The 12,447-nt window shown below is 37.4% G+C and overlaps 1 protein-coding gene across 3 annotated transcripts in view; it reads right to left on the bottom strand.

Moving 5' to 3' along the window:
- PRKG2 (protein kinase cGMP-dependent 2) overlaps positions 1 to 12,447 on the bottom strand; it is a 107,448-nt gene that overhangs the window by 25,887 nt on the left and 69,114 nt on the right. For 2 of the 3 annotated variants that reach the window (XM_032400625.1, XM_032400622.1), the window contains 5 exons: positions 11,575 to 11,673; positions 9,978 to 10,131; positions 7,943 to 8,079; positions 5,709 to 5,798; positions 3,532 to 3,673 (listed from right to left, as the gene is read on the bottom strand). In XM_032400625.1, coding sequence (XP_032256516.1) covers positions 3,532 to 3,673; positions 5,709 to 5,798; positions 7,943 to 8,079; positions 9,978 to 10,131; positions 11,575 to 11,673 — 622 coding nt within the window. Of the gene's footprint in view, positions 1 to 3,531; positions 3,674 to 5,708; positions 5,799 to 7,942; positions 8,080 to 9,977; positions 10,132 to 11,574; positions 11,674 to 12,447 lie in introns of those variants that run through there. The other variant, XM_032400626.1, reaches the window with a different exon arrangement.

Below are 12,447 nucleotides of genomic sequence, written 5' to 3' on the forward strand. Positions count from 1 at the left end.
AGGTCTTACACATTTTTACACGTTAAATGTATTCAAATTTATTTTATAATTTTTGATGTTATCATAAATAGTATTTTTATTTCATTTATAAATATTTACTGCTAGTATAGAAAAATAGTTTTTATTTATATATTGACTTAAGTGACTTATAATTTTATTTATATATTAACTTTGTACTGGTAATCATGCTTATTCCTTCTAGTACTTCTTTGGTAGATCCTTTAGGTTTTTCTACATAAACAATCATGTTGTCTGAAAATAAAGACAGGTAACCTCTCCATTTCTCATCTTCTCATCTCATCTTTCATTTTTTTTTTCTTGGTTTATTTTATTGGCTAAGACTTCTGTTATAATGTTGAAAAAAAGTGGAAAGAAAATATTCTTAGCTTGTTCACAATCTAATGGGAAAATGTTCAGTATTTCACTGTTAGGTATGATGTTAACTAAAGATTTATCCCCATGCCTTATACAGTAAGGTGTGTCCTGAAATGAACAGTTTAAACAGCTGTAGCAATGTGGATTTTTCATCCAGCATCGTTCCCTTTTTTCAAGGTTTAAATGTCTACTTTTTGTTGCTCTCTTACACATATATTATAATTAATCTCAGCAAGAAGATTAGTCCAATGGAAGCTGCTCCACCATTAATGACACTTCCTTAAATATATAATTTCAATTATTATATTCTTAAGTCCTTAATAGAAGTTTTATTTATTATTTTCTAAACCTACTAGATTTTTTCCTCTGTTCATTACTCATTTGTCATTCCCTCTCTTATTTTTAAAAGGCGTGTTAGATGGATTTATTTTACATTTTGTATCTGATTACTCCAATAATGAAGCACTTATTTGCCTGCCAAATAATGCTCATGGTACCTTTTTTTCCCTCATATATATTTTTTGTTTTATTTTTTTGAAATGTGAGCTCATCGAAATAAGTCAATCAGAGAAAGACATGTATCATATGACCTCACTGATATGAGGAATTCTTAATCTCAGGAAACAAATAGAGGGTTGCTGGAGTGGGGGGTGGGGTGGGAGGGATGGGGTGGCTGGGTGATAGACATTGGGGAGGGTATGTGCTATGGTGAGATCTGTGAATTGTGCAAGACTGGTGAATCACAGATCTGTACCTCTGAAACAAATAATGCAATATATGTTAAGAAGAAAAAAAAAAAGGAAGAAGATAGCAACAGGGGAAGAATGAAGGGGGGGAAATCGGAGGGGGAGACGAACCATGAGAGATGATGGACTCTGAAAAGCAAACTGAGGGTTCTAGAGGGGAGAGGGGTGGGAGGATGGGTTAGCCTGGTGATGGGTATTAAAGAGGGCACATTCTGCATGGAGCACTGGGTGTTATGTACAAACAATGAATCATGGAACACTACATCAAAAACTAATGATGTAATGTATGGTGATTAACATAACAATAAAAAATTTTTAAAAAATGTGAGCTCATGTTCTCTGGGACTTTATCCCTGGGAGTTCTTTGTATCCTGAGTTAAGAGTACCTTCGTCCAGACAGAATATACATTGATTCTTGAAAAGTTGGGCATGCTATCAACATGAATCCATTTTCAAGTTCTTGCATGGGGTTTTCCATCTTTGAAGACTGAACACCCAATCTCCATGAAGACAAGCCTATGGCCAAGAATTCTTAAAGGAGACTCTTTTGCTCCTCTACCAAGAGCCCAATAATGAGAAAAGCATGTTTTCTTGCAAGCACTCTGTCTTCATAAATTAGATCTTTTTTCTTGCTTTCCATTTTTCCGAGAGTGTGATCTGTGTGATTCCTGGCTCTGGGAAATGTTCTCTGATTCAACTTCCCACACTGCCCAGGTCCAAAACTAGGTGCAGCTACTAAAATCAGACCTCTGAGCCATCTTGGATCGCTGGGTGCCCACAAGACAGCAGCTTCATTGTTTGAGTTCTAGGCTATACTCCTCCTCAAGTGTGGTTCCCAACCACGGAGGAGTACCAGTGTTGTCTTATAAAGTCAGCCATGCATGTAATACAGCTTTTTCATGTTTCATCCAGTATTTTTAGACATTTGGTAGTGAGAGAATTTCAGTATATCTAGTTTGATATACTCTGATATATAGCTAGAAATGGAAAGATTCAACATTTATGTTTTAATCTCTAAAGGCTTTAGTTGTCATTCTTCATTTAGATAGTTGGCAAATGAGTTAGCTGGATGGATAACACTGGCTAACAGGGGAGATATTTATGGACCCCCATGGCTATTAATAATAAATATGCTATCCAATTTTTAAAAAACAGTTCTGAAAAAAAAAGGAATGAACCTAATGGATAGTCTGCATCCCTCATGATGGTTTTAGTTCTAGAAAATTCCAAAGGGTTTCCCTAAATAGCTGTAAGAGGCATAGCCAATGAAGGAATTGTGAAGAAGAGGAGAGATTGAGGCCTGTGTTACTACCTCCCCAGTTCTCAAAGCTACCTTTCACAGATAAAATAAAGCTTGAATGGATCAAAATGTTTCTTGGAAGTTCACTAGATTTCACATGAAAGGACTTATTTTACTCCTTTACTGTGGAGAGAAATCGCTTGGCAATTACACATAAGTTTAATTCCTAAGGTTAAATTACTCACTGTAACATGTGGATGATAAAACCTACCTCATCAATTGTTATATATATTAATTGCAAAATGTTTAGCACAGATCTTGACACATAACATACTAAACTACTTATGAAGTGATAGCTAGTATTATTTCCATGTATGAAAGTCCTGATGTGAGAAACTTTTAATATCTTTGTAAATGTTACATTCAGAGATGGTTTCATGTCCTTGACATACTGACAAGATAAACTCAAGAAAACTCAGCTTGAGCACCCCATGCGGATGGGGTTCCGTCGAAAGTGCCTTGGTTTCTCCCCACCATGACTGCCCAGTTCTCTTAGAGTTCCACGCTGAAAGTAAATTTATGTGACTGGTAGTATAACCGCAAAGGGATGCATGTTAGGCATCAGAGGATTACAAAGATGGATAGCAAGGAAAGTCTCTGTCCTCAAAGAGCTTCTAGTCTAGTGTTGTGATTCTCAGCCCTGGTTGTACTTTAGAATCACCTAGAAAGATTTAAAAAAAAAAAAAAAAAGAAAGCTTACCAACATTCACATGTGTATTTTCCTCCCTATACAGACAGTGGCTATCTTGGGACAGGAGACAGACTATCATCTTTCCTTATTCTTTATTATAGCCAGTCCCTATATGTAGCAGTAATGTATTAAAACCTATTTAAATATATTAAACAAAAATATTAACAAAATCCAATATTAAAGGCATTCTATTAGGTGAGTCCTTAGTTGCAGTCACCAACATGGTTGAAATATTAAATTCCTACGCCAAAAAGAATATGCTCGCAACACTTCCCCGTGTTAAAGGTGCCAATGTCACAGGCAGTACCCCCCCATGGTGAAAATAGCAGGTCCCCCCAAATTAAAAGCAATATGCAAATATGACACAACTTTGTATTCAGAAATATCTCTTATGATACTGTTACAGATTTTTTTCTTACCAATTTAAGATAACCTTCAGCATCTAGAATTAAGTTTTCTGGTTTCAGGTCTCTGTAGATAATACCTAGTCGATGCAGGTAATCAAACGCTTCTGTCACACAAGCCACGCAGAACTTGGAGGTGGGTTCGTCGAAGCTGCCTCTGCAATGAAATAATTTTCTCTCTTAATACTCCAGACACACATATTTATTGTCTATTCCAGGTGTCAGTTATTGCATTGGTACATTTACACAATATAAATGTTTTGGAGGGCATCAACACAAAAAGTATTTCGTACCGCCCATGAATTAGACCGATGATGGTAAAGAAATTTAGGGGGATACTTGAGGCAAATGAGAAGTACTTCACTCAAGTTAAAATGTCTCCATCCCAACAATAGTTTCTGGTAATCCGTATATGGATACATAAAATAGAAACATAAGAAAATAAGACTTTTTAAGATATTTATGGCAAACTCTGGAGAAAATGCAACTATTTTAATGGAGAGCTTAAAGCAGACTTCTGTAATTTATTGCTTGACTAAAAAATGACTCAAGTGATCATTTTCATTTCCTGTTGGTATAGCATGTAACAATAACCCATGTAGAAATGGGGTCATAACTCTTTCCTGTTTGGGGCACCTTGATGATATTAGACTTGCCCTGTGAGGGCATTGCATGTGGGTTTCCACACTGAGTTATTAAAAAGTGGTGGTGGTTTGTGCCATGAAGTTGTGGAAGCGTATGGCTTTGGAGTGAAAGAAACTGGCTTTGACTGCTGCTTCTTCCATCATCGTATCCTCGGGCAAGTTGTGTGGCTGTTTTGAGCCTCAGTTCCCTATCTGTAAAATGGGTTTACTACTTCCTGAATGTGTTGTTTCGAGAGTCAGACACAGTGCCTAACAGAGAGTACCAACTCCCCTTTCTAACAGATCAGCATGTTGAAGCAAAGGTGGAGGAAGCAAATGTTTCTGTAGGTATCATGCAAGTCTTCGCACCCCGCTGGGTTTTCCCTATTCAGCTCCATCCAACAACACATTCCTAACACAACGCATCCATCTCTTGGCAGATGCTCAAAGGTCTGCCATTACCTAGGTCTGGGATTCTCCACCACGAATGCACATTAGAATTGCCGGAGAGGTCATTTACTAGACCCCATCAAAGGTGAACCAAATCATAACCTCTGGCATTAGGGCTAGGCATTTTTACTTTGTAAAGCTCTCCACGTGACTGTAATGAGAAGCCAAGGTTGAGAGCCACGGCCCAGGTAACACTGTCCAAATGTTTGCCTGGCATTAACCTCCATAACCTCATGCAAACCTAACTTCTCACCTCTTTCACTGGCCTTGTCTTCTACTCAAATCCTGATGTGAAACACCCCCAAAGACACATAATCCTATCTCAACTTTCCTGTTGTATCTTACATCCCTTTCCCTTCCTCTCTGCCTTTCCAAATTTTGGTCATCTTTAGAAGTTAGGCCCGGTCTTCCCCTCTTTCATCACAGTTTTATATCTTTCCTCTCCTCCGAATTTACAATCTGCAACACTCATTTGGCATTTAATTACAAACTGCCAACTTCTCTGTCATATTTAGTTTACACACTAAATAATAAAATGTTTTAAAACTGCACATCATGTTATCTACCCAAATAAAATCTAAACTCACTGGAGGAAAAGTTTACTCTTTTTACCCTTCTGGTTAGGAAAGTTTACATTGTCTAGAACCCCCATCCCCCGCAACTGTCTACGATGGAGTCTTGCATACTGGTGGTACTCAGTAAACATCTGTGGCTTCGATTATGCAGAAACCACCCCTTTTGTAAAACTAAATCTTTGCAGGAGTCTCACTCTACTTCACCACTCCGCGCCCCTTTCTTCATTTCCCTTGTAGAGATTCAGAATCAGTAACATCTGGGTTTCCAGCTGCTCTGCCTCGCACTAACCATGTGACTCTCTTTCGAGGCCTGGGATTCTGTGATCCCTAATATGGAAATGACAGATTGCCTTATAGGGTGTCTATTGCCTAAGTACAATGTTAGCTAAGAAAATACCACCATTACTATTTTATCAGATGATAATATTTTCTTAGGACCGTTTCTTAATGACTTTCATTATGTCTCTTTAAATGATCGTGAATAAAGCATCCTTTAGACCAGATGTGAGAACACAGCTTAATGCTTATAATCCTTTTGCATTACCTGTCCCTTAATATACTCCATAGCTCCCCACCTAAGCAGGCTTCCAGAAGCATGTATACATACTTATTGTCCTTGAAAGTACGATATAATCTGTGAAGACACATAAAAACATGGTTATTATTAAAAATCTAGTTTTAAAAGCTTTTTAAAGTTGCTTAAGAACATCATCAATATCATTTGGAATACTGGTGCTCATCTCATTCCAAACATCCTCCAGCTACATGGGACCTCTCACCGAAAGCTCTTTGATCTTTCTTCCTGCCTTGCTTTTGCACATGTTAGACTGCCCTCCTTAGACTGCCCTCCCTGTACACACAGACTGACCTTCTTCATCTCAGTTTCAGTAACAGTGTTATCCATTCCTCAAGACGAAGCTCAGGAGCCTGATACAGCAGCTCATCTTCCCCCCTACTAAATATGGCCTCTTTTCCCTCGAAAAGCCCAGAGATCTCCTCATACATCTCCTTTATGAGCTCCCTTCATGCCCATGTCTTATATCCTCTGGTTGGTCTCAAAAACTAGACTGTGAGACAGAGACCTATCAGCAGTAAGTTTAGCGGGTAGTGTACTTGGGAATAACCCCCCACCCCAGGGGAGGAATAAGACACACAGACACACTTGGGCAGCAGGAGAGTTGCTTATGATCGAGTTTCGAGTTTCAGCGAAAGCCTCAGCCTCAAGGAGCTCTGCCATCATTGGCTGCAGGCTGTACCTGGAAACAGAATATGATCTTGGGCAAAGTGGCTCTCTTCGCCTGAGAGCAATGACCAGGAAAGGACCGAGCTAGAGTCGTCAGCTGGCAACACTCCCAGAAGCTGTAGGAATGACAGCCTCAATCCTGATGTGGGAGGGACCTGGGCAGGGTACCTTATGTTAACACTGGGTGACAACAGGGCACCCAGACCGTGCGCAGACAGCAGAAGCAATCTAGCAAAGTAGCTCAGAGTGGGCTCTGGTTCCAAGCAGCTTAGTGTGGACTCTGAATCCAAGCTGCTTAGGCTTGAATCCCTGATCGGCCATTTATGAGCTATGCAGCCTAGTTTTCTTATTGCTCTTGAGGACAATCATAACATTTACTTCACTGTTATATCATAAAGATCAGAGGAATATATAGTATTCATTTGATTTTATATTAATTATATATTAATTTAATATATGCTATATATCTGTATACATAATATATAAAATAAATATAAATATAACATATTTTAAATATATATTAAACATTATATATGATATATCACATATATATTTTGCTTAGAATAGTGTCTGGCACATGCTAATTTCTCAATAAATGTCATTAACATTTATTATTACATTATCATTTCCTTATATGCCAGGCACTTTGCAGACAGCTGGAAATGAGAATAGGAATAAAACCTAAGTCATGCCCTGAAGCTGCTCCTGATAGTTTGTTAATGAATTATTGATGAAAGGGGGGAAATTCTGGGAACACAATTAATATAAAAATAATTGGATGACTCTATTGTTAGCATTGCCTGGGTTCAACTTTTTTAATGTTGAAAAAAAAATGGGTGTGGGAATATGGATAGGCAGGAAGATTCTCTCAAGGCATTTGATCCAAAAACAAATTCTATCCACTATAAGGGCACTTTACTTCACCTGGAAATCACTGAAACTATACTCTAGGGCTATGACCTGTATGAAAATATATGTCTCAACTGGCCTACACCACTAACTCATGAATTCACAAGTAAAGACAGCGGTGGCCTAGAATAACACAATTCTCTCCCAAACTCTGGGAAAGGATGAATAGTGACTATTAGGAGATGGATCTTTCAGGATCTGGGCATTGCTAGGACCAGGCTCTACAGGTCCCTGCCAGCCAACATGAGCCCAAATGCCACTTCTTGCAGAAATTCAACAGCACTCTGTCCCCTGAGGGTTTCAAATGAATTATTTGCTTCCCAAATTCTGTAGTAGGTATGGATTAAATAATCAGTTCAAGTTATTCCACAATAATTTTATATTCTCTCTCTCTCTCTCTCTCTCTCACACACACACACACACACACACACTTCCTGAGATTTACTCAAGAATAAAAAATCTGAACTCTTGACTCCAGACTTCAAACTTCTAACATTTTATGTATTGTTGCTGTGACAGGGAGGGAGAATTCAGAGTACGGCCTCCTTTTCCTCTTCTGTTATCTTGCATGGAAACATTCAAAAGGGTCTACAATCCTAAATTCTGGGAGCCAAATGCTCACTTACTTCACGATGAAGGGAGAACACAACTCTTCTAGAATCCTCTTTTCTGAGTAGACATGCTCCTGTTGTTTTGTGTCAACTATGTGCTTCTTCCTTATACACTTCATAGCAAAAGCAACATTCTCATTTTTCACTTTAACCTATGTAAGAAGAAAAAGATCCCTCAAAATTAACTTACTGGAAAGATTTATAATACCTATAGAAAACATGTTAACCAATGAAGAGTTGAACTTCTTTCACATTTAAACAGTATGTAACCTTTTAACCACGTATCCCTCTGGAACTAAGTTTTATTCAAGTGCACACCCTTCCCTTTCATTGTAATTTCCAAAAAAGTTCACATATCTGGAACATGCTCTTAAAACGTTTGCATTATAACAAGAAAAACCAACTCTAGTTAGATTTAATGTTTATAAATCTATTCACTTTTGAGTGTGTGATATGAAAAACTTTGACCAGAGTTGCCAAAAATATTATTCTTTCTTAATATGCACTTCTTAGATTTTCAAAACAAAACATATTAAATCAAAATCCATAGCTGCACTATCCAACATGACAGCAACTAGTCACATGAGGTTATTTAATTTTAAGTTAATTTAAATAAGAAATTCAGTTCCTCAGCTGCACTGGCCACATTTCAAAAGCTGGTGAGTTGCTAGCTACCCTCCCGGATTGCAGACAGATAGAACAGTTCCTGAAGTGCAGAAAGTTCTTTCGCAGCCTGCTGCTTTAGATGGACAAACAAAATTTTCCCTTGAAAGGAAATAAAAAATTTTAATAGATATGTACTCAGATAGGCTTATAACTCCATAAGCAGACTATATTTGGTAAATAATGAAACTGTATATTTGGCTGCACCCCACATTTTTCTCACATTTGCCATTAGCTCTGCTTAGGATTTTTAAATCAATGGTGGAATTATTGTTTCAATTATTATTATCTAACTATATATATATAAAACAGATCTCAGCATTGCTAATTCAATCCTTTTGCCAGGATCTTTGGTGAAAAATACCACTGCAGATAGATATTGCCCTTGTCTCTCCATATGGCATAAAAAACGTGACTTATTTCTTATGAAGAAATTGTTTTTCACCCCCCCCCCACCCACCCATCAGAGAGGAGGTATTGACTGGGTGTGAAGTGTATTATCCAGAGTCTCCTGGCAGCACTTCTGATCTGCTCATGTCCAGGGCCATCCAGCAAATGAAGGTGTCAGCATACTTCCCGAAGGTTAATGTACAGTGAATCGTTAAAAATCTGCTGGGCGAAGAAGGGCTTGGGAATAGCCAAGGGTTCAGAGCCATCTGTCTCCAGTAAGGTCACAGATCTCCATTCTACGGTTTCCCTGGAGCACTTGATCTGACAGGACTGCTCTGTTACTCCTTGGAATCTAGTTATAAAGCTCAGAGAGGTGGTGATGTGGAAAATACAGCCAAAATCAGGCCGTAAGTTCCCAGCTGTCCTGATCAACACTACAGAAGGCTGCTCCTCAAATACTCCCTTACAGTCATCTTCTTTTCTTTTCTTCCTGATAGAAAATCTTGAGCAACCCAAGATGGGATAATGACAGCCAAATACGGACATGGCAGTGGAGTTGTGTCAACTATAATATTAAAGATTTTATTTCTAATAAATAAACTTCCACTGGACACATCTTCTTTTCTTTAGTATATAGTTAACATGTCATGAGTGTGTGCGTATACACATTTTCCTCTTAGAAAATACATTTTTAATGATTTAGAGCCTCTGGGAATGCTTACTTGGTACATTCTCCAATAATTATAATCAAGAAAAGGATTCACAAAAGGATGTGACACAGAAGCTTGAAATCGCAGCTATATTATTACAAGCGACTTATTAGCATAGACCTGCTACTATACAACACACACAGTGAAAAATGTACTTTCTTAATTTCAGTTCAAAGCAACATTTAAGACAGCAATAACAATTCATATGTTCCTCCAAGATACACTGGAATATAAAACAAAAAAAGTCAAAAGGCTTCTCTCAGATGCTTGAAACGTAAACCCCTTACAAGCTCAACTCTTCCGAACCCACCAACGCCCAGTGTTGCGATAATCTCAAGGTTCTGGAATGGGGATGATGAGGAAAATCTGGCCACCTTCTCCTTCAGCTGAATCATCTCCAGAGAGAGTGCTTTGGACAGCTTCCAGTTAGACATGGATCTCCTGTATAAGAAAAGTGAAACTTTGCATACACCCCCTTAGTCAAGCCAGGGTCATGACACATAAATTCCACTCGTGCAATAGTCTTATTTCTGCCAGGATTACTGCCCGTAATTGCTACAAAGGCTATCTCAACTTTTATAGGATCAGATTTAGTTACATCTGGGGAGGAAAACAATAGAATAAACAAACAAAAAAATTCTCACACATACACAATAATAGATAAATGTCAAACTGAATCAATGAGAGGTAAAAAGAGCTGAATTGTGTAGTATTTAAAGTATATCTCAATAAATATGTGTGTGTTTTTTTAAGAGTCAGTGAGAGGAAGTAAAACCAGTGAGCCATTCCTTTGACTATGTACACAGGAGAATGCCACACAGAATTTTTGCTGTGTTTTGCTATTTTTGTCAGATTTTGAAGCTTTCCATGGCTGAACCAGAATGACTGCTTAGTAAAACATGAAAGATACATTTCTTACTTTATGTCTAAGTATCATTGTTTGGAAATACTCATTTTTCTCTTTTAATTAAGATATACTGCTCTGACCTATATTATATATATATGTATATATATATAATATACATATATATATATATGTATGTATATGTAATATAGGTATATGTATATATATATATTCATAAATACACTGTATATGTATATATATATATATATATATTCATAAATTGTTCTTACTACAAAAGGTCTTTAAGAACATAAAAACTGCAAATATATTCCTTGCATAAAAAGACAAAAACAAAAAACTTAGGAGGTCCTGACTGAATGTTCTAATTTAACTCAAATGTCAGTTTTCTAGAACTTTCAACTCTAGCTTCATTAGTACTACCTGGTGAATATATGCTTAAGTATTTACTCTACAAACTGTAAAGGATTTTCAAACAATTTTAATTTTACAAAGTAGTTTTTCTCTTAAGCACAACATTTTTCATCAATATTACTGTATTTAGTCCAACCCAATTCCTTCCTACACACACACACACACACACACACACAGCCCGGGGCAACAGTCCCTTATATTCTGAAATAATTCTGCCTCTCCTCCTAGCTCTTTACCTGGAATCAGAATGAACGGGTTACTCTAGTGCCTTGGCATTCCTGTTTGATTTCCAGGGGCAATATAGGCTTCATTTCTGAATAACATCCTTTTGACATTGGAAAGACAATGTCAAGCAACCATTTCCCAATGCCCCTTCTCAGGAAATGTCTCCCTCACATTACTACTCATCAACCCAAAATAAGAAGCTGACTACTTCCAGACTAAAGTAACATCCATACTAGTGGTAAGTGGCATCTTCTTTGTGCAAGAACAATTTAAAAGAACTGCCCCCAGTTTTCTAGTGGCGGCACACTGGAAGTTACCACAGAGCGAATCACACACACTTGCCAGAAGTCACATGCAGCTGAGGAAAATACTGCTTCACTTACTTCGCATGTCTTTTCTCATCATCACGGTTCAGGTTTGCCACATACCCTTCAAGGTATTTTTGGAGTTCTTCAAAAGTCCCGACTGTTTGGTTGAATGTTCTAAGTGAATAAAATAAATAGTTATCTTTGCAATTTGACATTTCCTCAAGCTCTTAGAAGACTTTGTGTATGATTTTTGATGGCTTTGGAAATGGTTTTTCAATAATTCAGGTTACAGTAAAGTTGCCAAAAAATGTAGAATAGCTATTAGAAGTTATATAATTAATCCTTCAAGTCTGTGAAAGCAAAGAAGAGAAAAACTTTCTGTAGTTTTCTGCCTTGTGGTTCAGGTTAACCAGCAATTTTTTTCAAGAAGATAGTGGAAAGAAAATAGTCTATACAATCTGTTTACTGAATCAACAGGTTACACGGGTTGCAGATTTTCCTAACTTCATCAAATTAAGCTATTTATTTTAAAAATCAAGGATAAAATTTTTCTTTTTTCTTTTATTTTATTATGTTAATCACCATACATTACATCATTAGTTTTTGATGTAGTGTTCCACGATTCATTGTTTGCGTATAGCACCCAGTGTTCCATTCAATAGTGCCCTCTTTAATACCCATCACCAGGCTAACCCATCCCCCCACCACCCTCCCCTCTAGAACCCTCAGTTTGTTTCTCAGAGTCCATAGTCTCTCATGGTTCATCTCCCCCTCTGATTCCCCCCCTTCATTTTTCCCTTCCTACTTTCTTCTCTTTTTTTTAAACATATAATGTATTATTTGTTTCAGAGGTAAAGGTCTGTGATTCAACAGTCTTACACAATTCACACAATTGTTTCCCGAGATTAAGAATTCCTCATATCAGTGAGGTCATATGATACATGTCTT

This window comes from Phoca vitulina, unplaced genomic scaffold (assembly GCF_004348235.1).
Source record: "Phoca vitulina isolate PV1807 unplaced genomic scaffold, GSC_HSeal_1.0 scaffold3, whole genome shotgun sequence".
Taxonomy (NCBI): Eukaryota; Metazoa; Chordata; class Mammalia; order Carnivora; family Phocidae; genus Phoca; species Phoca vitulina.